General features: G+C 45.9%; 1 protein-coding gene across 1 annotated transcript in view; it reads left to right on the top strand.

Moving 5' to 3' along the window:
• Positions 1–16959, top strand: part of uxs1 (UDP-glucuronate decarboxylase 1) — a 158111-nt gene that overhangs the window by 129388 nt on the left and 11764 nt on the right. The window contains exons 11-13 of the mRNA XM_072476675.1: positions 1687–1730; positions 4282–4342; positions 14785–14842. Of these exons, the coding sequence (XP_072332776.1) occupies positions 1687–1730; positions 4282–4342; positions 14785–14842 (163 nt within the window). The remainder of the gene's footprint in view (positions 1–1686; positions 1731–4281; positions 4343–14784; positions 14843–16959) is intronic.

Genomic DNA, 16959 nt, shown 5'->3' with positions numbered 1-16959 from the left:
AGAGGGCTCTTAGAAGGGCCATAATCCCAGTAAGCAAAGTAGAATTTGGATTTCTCATTACATAAAAGATGATTCAGAAGAGAGTTGAATTAGGCCATTCAAATGATCAAAGGATGACGCGCGTTGGAATAGTGGAAATGCACAGGTTATGTAGTTTGACCTTTGATAAAACAATGAGGGGACATTAATACAAAATAGCAAAAAGTACGTAGAACTCAAGAACAGAAAATACTTTACCAGTCCTTTCATATAATACTGTCCTTTATAAAACTGTTTCATATGCAAGCAAACGTTTGTTTACCATCCAAAACAGCAGTTTCAAACAGCATCAACTTATATTTGTGTAGCAATTTTAACATAATAAAACACTCCAGGACGCTTCATGGGAGTTTTATTGAAAAACATTAGAAACTGAGCCACATCGGAGATATCCGAGCAAATGACCTAAAAGTTGGTCAAAGAGGTAAGTTTTAAGAAATTTCTTAAAGGAATAAAGTGCGTTAGAATTGGGGGGGTTGGGAATTCCAGAGCTTAGGGCCGAGGCAGCTGATCACCAGTGGTAGAACAATTAAAATCGGGGATGTCCAAGAGGCCAGAATTAGATGGAAGCGAATGTCTGAGAAGATTGACTAACGTGTTTTTTTTAAAAGATTTAAACTGCAAAGTTTACACTTCATTATAGATTGTAAGACCTGCTATTTGATCCTATGAAATCAGTTTATGCAGCCATTGATGACAAACTTGATTTGAAAGAAGAAATTCCGTATTCATTTGATCCTATCTTTTCAGCATATCAACCTTGTAGACCCTCCCATTGCTTCATCTGACTCTTTCTTTAAATCCAGTGTCCTGTCATCAATCATCCTTCTTGGCAATCCATTCATTGACCTTTGTGATTTATTTTCATAGCTTTCAACCGCTTTACATGTATTTGCTTGTCTCCCAAATCTCTGCACCTTTGGTTCCTAGTTTACAAAATTGAACCAAAACAGATGACCTCACCCTTGCCCACATTGAACTCCATCTGCCATAGTTCTGTCCACTCACTTAGTCTATGTCCCTTGGCAACTTCACCTTCCTGTCTACTTGCTGTTCCTGTTTATCTAGTGCCATCTGTAAACTTGGATATTCAATTCTCTCTTTCTTCATTGGAGCTTCTAATAAATGTGAAAATCTAAAGCCCCAGAATAAGTGCCTGAGGAACACCACTTGTTATTAGAGCACAGACCTTTTGCCCCACTCTGTCTCCAACACCACCACACACCCACAATTTCCTACTGTGCAGCTCCTGCATTTTTTGAATTCACTAGGATTAATCAAAAATGAGAAGTTATTGTTATGAAAGGATACAATTCTGTCACCCTTTTATTATGACTTTGCTTAAATCTTCCATTTTCGTTTGACACTTAAACTGCTCCTGTACCAGGCAATCCTCAATCTAATTTCTCCAATCTGTAATCTGAAAGACCTCTTAGCAAGTCTCCCTTCCAAACAATAAAGTGGACAACCTTTCCTCTTGGCTCAGTTTTAAAGTCCTATTTTATTATTGTTTCAATGTTGTTTTTGTATAACAGGGCAGTGACCTACTTTCTGAATTCTTATTGGCTGGTAAAATACCTTCAGGTTACTATACCTCACAATTTATGAGTTATATATTTAAATTTACTTTTTAAACTGTCTTCACAGGTTTATGGTTCAGGATCTCAGACTAGGTCTTTCCAATATGTAAGGTATGTCTGACTGTCTGATTATGTTCTATACATGTATTCATGCACTTATCTATTTGTGCTTTCACAAACAGATTTTGTTGCCTAGGTCTATATTAGCTTTATTAATATGCAAAATTTACATTATGGAATGTTAGCGCCTATTATATTTAAACTCCCATGAAGACGTTTACAAGGAGTCAAGAATAAGTATCAAGATCTTTCTTTGGGTCAAGGGGGGGGGGTGGTGCGGAGGAGAGAGAGAGAGAATGGTAGGAATTAAGAGAAGAAAGGAAAAACTGAAAAACTCTTGAAAATATTGTCATGATGAGGCGAGGGGTTTAGGGGATGGATGGGTTAGCTAAGTGAAGAGGTTTGGTGAACCAACCTATATATATTCTTGGCCACTCATTTGTTCTCAATGTGCAGAGAGAAGTGAAAAGAAATGCCCATCCCAGGCCTCAGTTTTAATCTAAAAAGAAGTTTCAGTGAGCCATGATACTAAAGTTAGCTGGAGGAGACCATGCCCATCTTTATAAGTTTTAACAACATCCAATTTATTGCAGAGAATTAATTCACCTGCGATCACGGATTTTCAGTTGAAGTGATAGGGGAGAAAATTACATTAACAATCTGGCATATTGCAGGTTGTCAATCTTCTGTTGTAAGCAGCATTTAGGAAAGGTTGTTGGCTGGCTATCTTTTTCTTAATGAAGAGGTGGATTTGGGGCTTTGTTACTTTCTTACCACTGCACTTTGAATTTTTTTTTAATTAATTTACGGGATGTGGGCATCACTGGTTAGGCCAGCTTTTATTGCCCATCCCTAGGTATGAAAGGTGTTGCCTAAGGAACCTTGGTGACTTACTGCAATGCATCTTGTAGATGGTACACATGGCTGCCACTGTTCGTCGGTGGTGGTGGAGGGTTTGAATGTTTGTGGAAGGGGGAGCACTCAAGTGGGCTGCTTTGTCCTGGATGGTGTTGAGCTTCTTGTGTGTTGTTGAAGCTGTATTCATCTAGGCAAGTGAAGAGTATTCCATTACACTCCAGACTGTGCCTTGTAAATGGTGGACAGGCTTTGGGGGGGTCAGGAGGTGAATTACTTGCCGTCAGACTTTCTAGCCTTTGACCTGCCCTGGTAGCCACAGTATTAATATGGCTAGTCCAGTTCAGTTTCTGATCAATGGTAATCCCCAGGATGTTGATTGTGGGGGATTCAGTGATGGTAATGCCATTGAATGTCATGGGACAGTGGTTAGATCCTCTCTTGTAGGAGATGGTCATTGCCCTGCACTTGTGTGGCATGAATGTAATTTGCCACTTGTCAGCCCAAGCCTGGATACTGTCCAGGTCTTGCTGCATTTGTAAATGGACTGTTTCATTATCTGAGGAGCCACGAATGGTGCTGAACATTGTGTAGTCACCTGCAAACATCCCTACTTCTGACCCGATGATGGAAGGGGTCATTGATGAAGCAGCTGAAGATGGTTGGGCCTAGGACAATACCCTGAGGAACTCCTGCAGTGATGTCCTGGAGCTAGGATGATTGACCTCCAACCACAACCATCTTCCTTTGAGCCAGGTATGACTCCAACCAGCGGAGAATTTTCTCCCTGATTCCCATTGACTCCAGTTTAGCTAGGGCTCCTTGATGCCATACTTGGTCAAATGCTGCCTTGATATCAAGGGCAACCACTCTCACTTCACCTGGTGAGGCATTCAGCTCTTTTGTCCATGTTTGAGCCAAGGCTGTAATGAGGTCAGGAGCTGAGTGACCCTGGCGGAAACCAAACTGAGCATCTGTGAGCAGGTTTTTGCTGAGTAAGTGCCAGTTGATAGCACTGTTGATGACCCTTCATTGCGACCCTTCATATTTGATACATAATAGATATATTATCCACAGATATTCCACGTTTAGTCATGGCAAGCTTGAAGAGGTTTTGCTGTTTTATATTGATGAATATATAACTGGGAGTGATTGGGAACTGTTAGAGGGACTAATGGTAGTAATTTACGTTAGCATTGCGAGAAATAGTTATATAATGCATATTAATCCATAAAAGAGACAAAGTGTGGGAATGTCTTTGTAATTGAAAATTTCACCTGAATGTACCATTTTTATAAAACTTGGAAACTCCTGTGAAATATTAAACCTGTGGGGAAAAAAAGTTCAAATATGCTATGGTAGTATTTCATTGGTGTATTTTTTGAAGTATTCAATACCTTTGTCGCTAAACACTTACTGTGAATAAGTCAAAAGATGTTTACATAGAATTGAGAAGTTATGGAAAGTGTTGAATTTCTTAGATACCCTTCGGTCTAGTGTGATTGTAGTTTACGTAGACCACATCTTTTTGTACGTTTCTAAAGTACTTTATTGCTGTAAAGTGCTTTGGGATGTCTGGTGGTTATGACAGGTGCTATATGAATGAAAGTTTTAAAATGTTTATAACACTTTTATGTTCAATTTACATATTTATTTGCACTGATTTGCTGATTTTCAGATCATTAACATGGATCACATATGAAATGCAGTGCATGTTCAATTTAATATGTTTTAATTTTCCTTGTAGCGACCTTGTGAATGGATTAGTGGTTTTGATGAACAATAATGTCAGCAGTCCTGTGAATGTGGTATGTAAACTTTCTACGTTCTAGCAATTCCTGTTCCAAGTTAAGATCGGATGTATGTTTGGCATTGTCATAAATGCAAAACTGGATAGTTGCTTGACTAGGAGTTTTGTAATCTACGTTTTAAAAAGGGGGAATGGGCTCTTGTTTCTAATAGTATTACAATGTTAGGTGGAGCTGTTAGCATAATGTCATGCCATCAATAATTTACAGTGGGGTATGACCTAACATTGTGTGACAGCCACCAAATGGACATTCAGGTCATGCTAACCTTTCCTGGAGGATGAAAGATTGGCAGAGATACTCGATGAATACTTGTCTTGGTTTTTGCAGAAGTGTGTGGTAGTGGGAATGACAGGGTGCAAAAGAAGGAGGTGAGGATAAGCATAGTTAAGGGAAATAAAATGGTAGAAACAAAAATGGAAAGACACTTTGCCCTGCTGCGGCATGTTAGGAGGAAACAGTACAGGCTGTGACCAGTCCTGCAAAAATCCGTGGATATGGAGTGGTGATAAAGCACTGCTGGGTTGCCATTTTCTTTATTTTATTACATTTTATTCAAACTTGTATCAAAGTAGGTTACAGCAAATAAACACCCTGGGAAACATTCTTCCCAACAATCAACTATGCACTTTGGACAGATTTTTCTCCTTTTTGAGCACCCCCTCCCCATCACCCATCGCTCCATCCCCCCTGCGACAAACAGCTCCTCAAACACGGTCACAAACATCCCCCACCTTTTCTCAAACTCCCATGCTGAGCCCCTTAACCCCCGGTGGCAATGCCGACCGCCACTCCAGCAAAATTCGTCACCGTGCAATCAGAGAGGCGAAGGCCAAGACATCGGCCTTCCTCCTCTCCATGAGCTCCGGCTTCTCTGAAACCCCAAATATCACCACCAAAGGGACCGGGTCCACTCCCTCCTCCACTATCCTGGCTAAGACCGCGAACACTCCCGCCCAGAATCTTCCCAATTTTTCACAACCCCAAAACATGTGCGCATGATTCGCTGGCTCCCGCCCACACCTCTCACACTCATCTGCTACTCCTTGAAAGAACCCACTCATTCTCGCCCGAGTCATATGCACCCTGTGCACCACCTTCAACTGTATCAGGCTCATCCTTGCACAAGGGGAGGTCCCGTTTACCCTTCGCAGTGCCTCACTCCATACTCCCCAATTGATCTCCATTCCCAACTACGCTTCTCATTTCTCCTTGATCTTCACCACCCGCTCGCCTCCCTGCTCCCCCAGCCACTTATATATATATCCCCAATTCTTCCCTCCCTTTCCACATCCGGAAGCAGCAGTCGCTCCAGCAGGGTGTAGCCCGGCAATCTAGGGAGCCCCTTCCAGACCTTTCGTGCAAAGTCTCTAACCTGTAGATACCTGAACTCACTACCCCTCGGCAGCTCTACCCTCTCCCTTAGTTCCTCCAGACTGACGAACCCTTCCTCCAAATACAAATCCCTCACCTTGACCAGCCCCACTTCCCTCCACCTCCTGTATACACTATCCATCCCCCCCGGCTCAAACCCATGAATCTCGCACAGCGGCGATCCCTTCCACCCTAAAATGCCTCCTCAGCTGATTCCATATCTTCACCGTGGACTGCACCACTGGGCTCTCTGAATACCTACTCGGAGCCATTGGCAATGCTGCCGTCACCATAGCCCTCAAACTAGACCCCTTACAAGATTCCTCCTCCATCCTAACCCCCTCTACCCCTTCTCCTTCCCACCACCGCCGCACCTTGTCCACAATCGCCGCCCAATAATAATGAAGCAAGTTTGGCAACGCCAACCCCCCTGCTGCCTCTGCCTCTGTAGCAGGGTCCTCTCCACCCTCGGCACCTTCCCTGCCCATAAGTCAGAGATGATTATGTCCACTTTCCAAAAAAGGCCTTTGGTATAAAGATTGGGAGAGCCTGAAAGATAAACAAGAACCTAGGCAGAATATTCATTTTCACCACTTGACCCTCACCGCCAACGTTAAGTGTATCCCACCTCTTAAGATCTCCCTGGCCTCTTCCACCAGCTTCGTTAAGTTCCCTCGCTCCCTGAATCCCCAAGTACCTAAACCTATCTCTCGCTACCATAAATAGCATCCCCCCTAAATTAGCCCGCTGTGCCAGCTCATTCACCGGGAATACCTCGCTTTTCCCTACATTCAGCTTGTATCCAGAGAACCCTCCAAACCTCCCCAACAGGCCCATAATCCTTCCTATACTCTCCAACGGATCCGAAACATACAGCAAGAGGTCATCAGCATAGAGCGACACCCGATGCTCCCTCTGTTCCCTCATTATCCCCTGCCACTCTGCTGACCCCCTGAGAGCCATCGTCAATGGCTCTATGCCCAGTGCAAACAGCAGCGGCGACAGCAGGCACCCCTGCCTCGTACCCCTGTGTAAGTCAAAGCTTTGTGAGCTCATATCATTCGTCCTCACTCTCGCTCTTGGCGCCACATACAGCAACTGCACCCATGCCACAAATCTCGGCCCAAACCCAAACCTTCCCAAAACTTCGAACAAGTACCACCACTCCACCCGATCAAATGCTTTCTCCGCATCAATGGACACCACCACCACCTCCAGTACCAGAGCTCTCGACGGATTCATCACCACATTCAACAGCCGTCTTATATTACTCGCAAGCTGCCTGCCCTTCACGAAACCTGTTTGATCTTCTGCAACCATCCCCAGGACACAATCCTCCATCCTCCTCGCCAACAACTTGGCCAATACTTTCACATTTGTGTTCAATAGTGATATGGGTCTATACGACCCACATTCCAACGGATCCTTCCCTTTTTTTGGCATTAGTGTGATTACTGCCTGCTTCATCGTCTCCAGCAACTCCCCCTTCTCCAGTGCTTCATTATACGCCCCCGACAGATGTGGTGCCAGGTCCGCCGCAAATTCCTTATAAAATTCTGCCGGGTACCCATCCGGCCCAGGGGCCTTCCCCGACTTCATACCCTGATACTATCCAGCACCTCCCTCAGCCCCAGGGGCTCCTCCAACGCCTGCCTCTTTGCTTCATAGATTATCATAGAATTTACAGTGCAGAAGGAGGCCATTCGGCCCATCGAGTCAGCACCGGCTCTTGGAAAGAACACCCTACCCAAGGTCAACACCTCCACCCTATCCCCATAACCCAGCAACCCCACCCAACACTAAGGGCAATTTTGGACACTAAGGGCAATTTATCATGGCCAATCCACCTAACCTGCCCATCTTTGGACTGTGGGAGGAAACCGGAGCACCCGGAGGAAACCCACGCACACACGGGGAGGATGTGCAGACTCCGCACAGTCAGTGACCCAAGCCGGAATCGAACCTGGGACCCTGGAGCTGTGAAGCAATTGTGCTATCCACAATGCTACCATGCTTCCTCCACCTAGGGAAATTCCAGCTTGTCCAGAAACCACCCCATGTCCCCTTCCTCTCCTGGGCCTGCCTCATATAAAGTCCCTGGTAATACTCTCTAAATGCTTCATTTATCTTCCCTGGCTCTGACACAACATCCCAGCCCCAGCCCGGATCTTCAATATTTCCCTGGACGCAGCCTGCCTCCGCAGCTGGTGTGCCAGCATACGGCTCGCCTTCTCCCCATAGTCGTATTGCACCCCTCTTGCCCCATGCAGTTGCCCTACCGCCCTCCCCGTTGTCAGCCTGGCAAATTGCCCCTGCAACCTTTTCCTCCTCGCCAATCCCTCTATGGTGGGCACCCTCGAATATTCCCTGTCCACCTCCACTATCACTCACTAGACGGTCATGTTCCGCCCTCCTTTCCTTATTCGCACGAACCGTAAATGAGAATTTCTCCCCGGACCACTGCCTTCAGTGCTTCCCAAAAAATGCCCGTCGACATCTCCCCATTCTGATTGAACTCCACATAATCCCTAATCGCCAACCGCACCTTATCACAAAATCCTCCATCCGCCAACAACCCCGAGTCAAACCTCCACCCCGGCCTCCGCTTTCGTCCCGTACTGAACTGAATATCCAACCAGTGGGGTGTATGATCCGAGATAACTATCCCCGCACCCTCTGCCCCCCCAACCCCCACCAAAATCTCCCAACTCACTACAATGTAATCAATCCTCGAATGCACCTTATAGACGTGTGAAAAGAACAAATACTCCCCCCAGGGTTCTGAAAGTGCCATGGATCCACCATACCCATCCTCTCCATAAACCCCCCCGCTCCCTTGCCATTCGTACCCTACCCAAAGACCTGGGGCTCGATCTATCCACCCTCAGCTCCAGAACACAGTTAACATCTCCTGCCATGATCAACTGGTACGTGGCCAAATCCAGGATTGCTGCCAGCAACCCCCCCCCCACCCATAAAACCCACATCATCCCACATTTACCAATTTACCAACACTACCAGTGCCCCTTCCAATACCCCACTCACAATCACATATCTCCCACCTGGATCCCTCACCTCCGTCACACTCACACATCCCATTTTTTTTGCTCATTAAAATCGCCACACCCCTCGATTTCAAATCAAACCCCGAGTGAAAAACCTGCCCGACTCACCCCTTCCTTAACCTAACCTGGTCCTTCACACGGAGGTGTGTCTCCTGCAAAAAGACCACCCTCGCTTTCAAGCTCCTGAGGTGCGCGAACACCTGCGACCTTTTAACCGGCCCATTCCATCCCCGGACGTTCCACGTTACCAACCTTACCGGAGGCTTGCGCCTCCAATCCCCTCTACCGTCCGTCATCTTCCCCACTTAACTCCTGCCCCTTTAGTTCCACTCTGTACCTAGCCCATCCCAGATGGCCCCTTTCTTCGCCCTTGGCCATGTAATCTCTCACCCCCTGCCGCGTCGCAGAAAGCCGCCCCGCTTTTCCCCTTCCCCTTCTTCCCCCCCCCCCCCCCACCACTTCCCCTTTCCCCCCGGCCACCCCTCTTGGCTTTCTCCCCTACCACCTCACTTCCGTTCACCAGCATAACCTGCTAGCGCAGCTGCCCCTGCCCAAAGACACATCCTAATGACCTCTTTCCCCCCCCCCCCCCCCACTCTTCAACTCTAAGAAGAAGGCCACCTGCTGGCCTTGCCCACCCCCACCTAAACAAGAACGTCTCCTGAAATCCAGGTAGCCTTCTCCAAAAGCAAACAAACAGATGTTAAACACAAACAGTCCCATAAAACAGGAGGGGGGATGGGAACATTCATCCCCACATAAACTTTTCACCCCTACAACTCCTTACAATCTCAACATTGAACAGAAACCCCCCCCACCCCCACCCCACAAAAATAGGCGAAAATCCCCCAACCCCTACACCCCCCCCCCCACTTCAAACATGCTCCCGACCATTACATGGTGCCAGCACGCCGGTTCCCAAGCATTGTCCACTCAGTTCTCCCACAGTTTATGCTTCTGAATGAATTCTTCGGCCGCTTCTGGGGTCTCGAAATAATGCTCCCGGCCTCCGAACGTCACCCATAATTTCGCCGGGTAGAGCACCCCAAACCTGATCTGCCGCCGGTACAGCACAGCCTTGGCCTTGTTGGAACCTGCCTGCCGTTTTGCCAACTTGGCTCCGATGTCCTGATAAATCCAGATGTTATTTCCCTCCCAGTCGCAGCTACGCTTCTCCCTGGCCCACCGTAGAATTTTCTCTTTCTCCACAAATTGATGGAGTCTCATGATCACCGCCCGCGGCGGCTCCCCAGCTCTAGGCTTTTGCCTCAGAGACCTATGCGCTCGGTCCACTTCAGGTGCCTTATCTAGCACCCCTTCTGCCACCAGTCCCGCCAGCATCCTCGAGACGTACCTCGTGGCACTCGCACCTTCCACTCCTTCAGGCAGGCCCACTATTCGCAGGTTCTGTCTTTTCGAGGTATTCTCCTGCTCCTCAACCTTTGCCCTCAGCGTTTTACAAAGGTCTCCTAGGAGCCCCACCTCCGTCTCCAGAGCCACCACACAATCATTGTGGTCTGAGATCACTCCTTCAATCTCCTGAATCTGTGACCCCTGTACCTCCAAACACCTCTCCATCTGCTCCAAAGTACTCTTCAGGGATGCCACAGCTTCTGCAATGGCCTTTGCATGATCCACATGTGTTTCTTTCCTCTGTTTATGGAATTCCTCCTTGATAAAGGTCATCAGTTCCTGTATCTGGGGCCTTACAGCTTGCCCCTCCCCTGTCTGCATGCTGGGAGAGACTGTCTGTGAAGTACGAGACCGTTTCAACTTATCCAGCCAAACCTCTCACTGTTTTCTGCCGGGTCCAGTGGTCAGAAGACATACCATTCCAGGGGTAAACTACTTCTCTAACATTCACCTACGCCTTTTCATCAAAATTCTATCTGGATAAAAAGAGCCCTTTTCTGTGACTTTGAACAGGAACAGCCCTTTATGTGACCAATCACTCCATGGTCACAAGCTGAAGTCCTGGGTTGCCATTATAGCACCTCTTATCAAAAACAAACGGTTAAATGGGTTGCTATGAACCAGTCAGTATTGTTGGTGGATAAGCTTCAGGAGGCCAAAATCTAGGATGAAGTTAATTATCTTTAAAAGGTTAGTTGTGGCTGACAAATTTGTGTTCTTTGGGAAAATAACAGGAGGGCATAGTCAGATTATTATCATGGGCAGCACGATAGCACAAGTGGATAGCACTGTGTCTTCACAGCGCCAGGGTTCCAGGTTCGATTCCCCACTGGGTCAATGTCTGTACGGAGTCTGAACGTTCTCCCCGTGTCTGCGTGGGTTTCCTCCGGGTGCTCCGGTTTCCACCCACAGTCCAAAGACGTGCAGGTTAGGTGGCTTGGCCATGATAAATTGCCCTTAGTGACCAAAAAAGGTTAGATGGGTTATTGGGTTACGGGGATACGGTGGAAGTGAGAGCTTAAGTGGGTTGGTGCAGACTTGATGGGCCGAATGGCCTCCTTCTGCACTGTATGTTCTATGTTCTAATTAGATTGGGCAATTGGCAGAGACTCTTAAATGTTCAGATGCACAGATCTTTAAAAGCGAGGACAAATTGGTGAAACAATTTATCAATGCATTTGCCAATCTAGGTTTAAATAGTAAGATATTAAACATATAATCAAGAAAATTGATTAGCTTACAGTAGGTATGAGGTCCATTTTGGATACCCTACTTTTGAAAGGGTGTCCGGCCATGGGGAGGGTAGTCAATATTAAAAAGAAAGGATAAGAAACTTTTCTTTTGAGGAGAGTCTAAAACAATTAGAGGATCCATTTCCTTGGAGCAAAGAAGAATATGCGATAATATGACAATATTCATGTATCTAAAATTATGAATAGTTCATACTGTAATCATTTCCCCTGATCTGTGAATCGGTAATAGATGGTACAAATGAGAAATCCAGCATGGAAAGAAAAGTTTTTTTTAAATTTCTTTTTCAAAATTTTTATTTAAAACAGATATGTAACATTTACAGAGAAAAAAGGCCATATGCAAAAGCCTTAACATATTGAAAACGAACAGTGGGAGAGAATAAACATATTAATAAAGCACTTCCCCAACCAGCTCTATTTACCCGTGCCCCACGTGCTCAACTAACCTAATGTGGCTCTAAACCCCCCCCGCCCCACCCCCACTTCCCCTCCCCTCCGGGTTCTGCTGCTTTCGGTTTCCTATGCTATTCCCTGCAAGCGACTATCTCCCCCGGGGATTTCTGATCCCCCCCACCCCCTTACCCTCTTAAATCTTCTCTGCTCTCCCTCCCGGCTGCCCTATCAGGTCCGCCCCGCGCTTGGCCCTAGCCCACCCCTTCTCCTACTCTCCCTGGTGCCCCCCCGATCTACGCTAACTACGTTGACCCCTGCCCTTAGCGCCTGGCTGTCTCCCGCCCGAATGCTCGGGCCCTCCCCCCACACCCCAAAGACCCATTAACCTAATTGTATCTCCCTGTGCCCTTTCAAGTCCCTTACCCAGCCCCTAGCCCATCCCCCTATCAGAGGCCCCGGTCTCCCGCCAAAAGGTACCAAGCGGGGGACCCCCTTTGCAGGGCCCCTCTTTCCCCCCCCCCTCTGTTGCAAGCTCCCGAACTCGCCCTAAGCAGTGCGCCCTCCAGTCCCCGTTCTCTGTCCAGGCTGAATACAATCTTAAATAAAAACATTACAGTGCAGGATAATTTAACGGACCGCCGCCACACAACAGCTCTGTGAGCCCAGAGTCCTTTAGTTCAAGTCCAGCTTCTTCTTTTAATAAAAGTCCATTTCTAGTCAAAACAAGTTAGGTTAACATACCACCGCCACTATAGAGCATTGAAAAACAAACCAAATGTCCGTTAGTTCAAGTCCAGCTTCCTCTCTTTACTAAAGGCCCAAACCTGTTCTGGTGTCTCGAGGTAGTAATGAAGTTCCTCAAACGTCACCCAAAGCTTCGCAGGATACAGCATTCCAAATCTCACCTTTTTGAAGAGGGCTGCCTTTACCTTGATGAATCCTGCACGCCTCTTGGCCAGCTCCGCTCCCAAGTCCTGGTACATGCGCACCTCGCAGTTCTCCCATCTGCTGCTCCTCTCCGCCTTGGCCCATCGCAGCACCCGATCCCTGTCGGCAAGCCGGTGAAAGCGAACCACCAAGGGCCTCGGTCGGTCACCCGTCCTGGGCTTCCTTGCGGGGGCTCTATGAGCCCCATCCAACTCCAGGGGTCGAGGGAAGGCCTCCGGTCCCATCAGCGCCTCGAGCATACCCATCATGTATGCGCCCGCATCCGATCCCTCACAGCTCTCGGGGAGGCCCATGATCCTCAGGTTCTGCCTCCTGGCTCTGTTCCCCAGCTCTTCAAGCTGCTCCTGCATCCTCCTCTGGCGGGCGTTCAGCTCCTCTACCTCGTGCTCCAGCTCCGTTACTGTGTCCGCCTGTGCGGAGAGCTTCACCTCAACCTCCCTGAGCGCCTTCTCTTGGACCGCCTGCGCCTCGACCATTCGATCCATCACCGCCCTCATCGGGTCCAACGTGTCCCTATTCAAGTCGGCGAAGCAGCTCCGGAAAAACTCCATCTGCTGCTCCCTTGGCCAGTGAGCCTCCGCTCCCTGGTCCCTGCCGTCCGCCATGCTTCGCCGCCCGGTCAGAGGTCCCCGCTGCTCCCGCTTCGAACTTCGCCGCTCCACTTGACCACTTCTGGTCCAACTGTCCATACCCCGGGAGGAAAACCTCTTCTTTTCGTCTCCTCCACCGATTCAGGCCGCCAGGTCCCGAAGAAATCCTGCAAAACATGTCCGTTTGCCCATCGCGGGCGGGAGCGATCCGACCTGCGACCTGCTTCCTCGAGGGCGCCACCGGAAGTCCAGCTAGGCTTTTTCTTTTGCACAGAAGTTCCTAAGACTTAGAATGTCAGATCAGAAATGATTGTGGAAGCAAAATTCATACCTTCTAAAACGGTAACATTTTTTAAAATGCATTGGAAAGGACAGTGCACTTAAGACTAAGTGAATAGATTTTTCAGACAGCCAATAAAGATGCAATGAGCTGAACATTGTCCACTGTGTATTAAAGAAATGAGTCTCAGCACAATTAGACTTTGTTTACATTTAGAGGTGTTCGATGAATCTTAAGTTCCACCCTTTTATTATAAGTCTATTCCGTGGTATTTCATTTAAGTGATCCCAGCACAGAAAGATAATTGGTGCGTTTGGACATTAATATAATAATACAGATGCATAAACAAATTTGTGATGGAGGTGATGTTGCTTATTTTCAGAAATCCTAAAAAGAGGATTTTGCTGTCAGTAAAGATCAAAATCTGGGAATTATTACAGTGGAAAGAAGTTGTTTTGAAGTTCAGATAAGAAGCTGGATTTGACTCTGTGCTCTTGAGTCAAACATAAGATAAAAACAGAAAATTGCTGGAAAAATTTAGCAGGTCTGGCAACATCTGTGAAAAGAGAGAAACAAAGTTAACATTTCAAGCCCATATGACCTCTTCAGAGCTGAAGAGAGGTAGAACGTAAACCTATGGTTCTACACAGCTCATTCAACCCGAGCAAGTAACTGCATAGGGGATCGAATCTGCAGCAAGAAATGATAGTGGCCAAAAAATACAACTTTGATCTTCCTAAGTTTATTGTATGTTATTGGCCTTCCCTGTGCACTTTGCATTTACATACTTTTATTTTGTGTTTTACATGGTGTCCTGTCGCATTTCATCGAAATGGTGCATTCTGCATCTTAGACCAGTACAGCTAGAGAATTATATGTATATAAATATGTGATCAGTGCTTCATAATGCAACAGTTGAGATGAATACATACTTACCTTGGAAATATTTTAAATATTTGTGTAATTAAATCTTTTCAGGATTGAAGTGAAAATATAATTAAAACTAAGTCAATTGTGCCAGATTTTGAAATTATAACGTGTAATAAATGTCAATCACCATAAAAATCTAAGCTTTTTAAAAAATATATAACATTAGTTTTAATACCACTATATTTACTTTTAACAGGGGAACCCAGAAGAACATACAATTTTAGAATTTGCCAAATTAATTCGGGGCCTTGTTGGTAAGATTTTCTTTTACTTACTTTGGTAGATTGGAAAAAGAAAGAATCTCAGCACTCGAGTACTTTTGTAGGAACAAGAATAGGCCATTCAGTCCATCAGACCGATGTCCTCCTTTTGAATCATCCTCAAATGTTTTTGAAAATTCCAGCTGATGATGCCCCTATTTTCTCAAATATTTATTTTGGGTTCGGAAATCTGTGTAGCTTCAATCTTATCCATTACAATTTTACTGTTTGTACTGATGCCTGTAAGTTTCTGCACTTAATGAATTGTATCCTTTTTCTGCTTTGTCATATCTAGATATTTTAGTGTGTCTCATTTTACTGTTGCATCCTAAAAAGTATTTGTGTGTTATTCATGAATACATTTAGCACCCCAGTCTCAGCATTGGACACTCTAAGAATACTTGATAACTGTTTTTTAAATTATTTTTTTTAAATTTAAATTTAGAGTACCCAATTATTTTTTTTTCCAATTAAGGGGCAATTTAGCATGGCCAATCCACCTAACCAGCACATTTTTGGGTTGTGAGGGTGAAACCCACGCAGATACGGGGAGAATGTGCAAACTCCACACGGACAGTGACCCAGTGCCAGGATTCCAACCCGGGTCCTCAGTGCCGCAGTCCCAGTGCTATCCACTGTGCCACATGCCACCCGGTTTTTGAAATTCTGGAGTGTTTTGCCAATGGAATGGTTCAGGTAGCAGCCATTGCTTCTTTTAGAGAACAATTGGATAAATATTTGAAACCAGGTAAAATGCACGATTCTGAGGAGAGACCAGGACAGTAAGAGTAATTTTAGAATACTGTTACAAACAGCTGACAAACAAAATGTAGTGAATGGCCTCCTCCTGTGCTGTAGATAACCACCTTTGTTTCTCCAAAAGAGCTTTAAACATAACCTCAAAGAAAAATACTTTCTAACATCAAGGGAGAAAATTATCTTATTAACCTCTGTGATCTTTTCAGCATCCATTCACTCCCATTTGTGAGATCTTGACATGGCTAGTAGCTGCGGAGATTTCCCTCTCGTTTAGAATTCTTGGCAACACTTGAGAGCTGCTGCCCATTCAGTTAGGCTGAATTCAGATGCGGATCCCAGAGGTGTTAATATTTGTACCATTGGATCCTCTGAAAGAAGCTCTTTAAATCTTTTAGCAAACGCTAATAATGTTTTAATACAGCAGAAATTATTCTGCTTGCTTTATGTGTGCAGGTACATAATATTATGTATTTATGACTTTGCATATTCCCATCAACCATCCATAATATACCTGCTTCTATTCTTATTTATCCAGTTATTTCTAGAGAATCTCCTGGAGTGGTTTCTCTTCCCACTCGCTCACCATTTAACTCTGGAGTTAATAATAATCTTTATTAGTGTCACAAGTAGGCTTACATTAACACTGCAATGAAGTTACTGTGAAAATCCCCTAGTCGCCACACTCCAGCACCTGTTCAGGTGCACAGAGGGAGAATTCAGAATGTCCAGTTCACCTAACAAGTACCTCTTTCGGGACTTCTGGGAGGAAACCGGAGCACCCGGAGGAAATCCATACAGACACGAGGAGAACGTGCAAACTCCGCACAGACAGTGACCCAAGCCAGGCATTGAACCCGGGTCGCTGGCATTGTGAAGCAAAAATTCCAATTCCTCAAGGTTGTTTCCTTGGTCGCCTCCTATTTCACATCTTGTCTATATACTCCAAAAACATATTGGATTCCACATGTATGCTGAAGACTCCAGAAGTTCCTTGCTACCACCCCTCCACTGCCCCTGATTTTTCATGCTATTTGGCCAACCTCCAGTATTGAATGAGCATGACTGTCTAAATATTGCAAAGGTGGAAGCCTCTCTACAATTCTGTCCTCTAAGGTGCTGCTTAAAACCTCCCTCCTCGATCAAGCAGTTGGTGAAATGTCGTAATACTTTATTTCAAGCCTTGGTCAAATTTTGTCGAATAACCCTCTTAAGCATAATGGACATATAAATGCAGCTTGTTGTATGAACAGAATGGAATCTAATGGGGACTTGAGCATCACAATTACAATTGGAATCCCACCACTGCTGGTTGCTAAGCAGCAATGTCCCACTGCAGATTAAAATGAAACACA

The sequence above is a fragment of the Scyliorhinus torazame genome, chromosome 15, assembly GCF_047496885.1.
Source record: "Scyliorhinus torazame isolate Kashiwa2021f chromosome 15, sScyTor2.1, whole genome shotgun sequence".
Taxonomy (NCBI): domain Eukaryota; kingdom Metazoa; phylum Chordata; class Chondrichthyes; order Carcharhiniformes; family Scyliorhinidae; genus Scyliorhinus; species Scyliorhinus torazame.
Note: the sequence above shows the minus strand (reverse complement) of the source record. Positions and strands in the feature narration are given on the sequence as shown.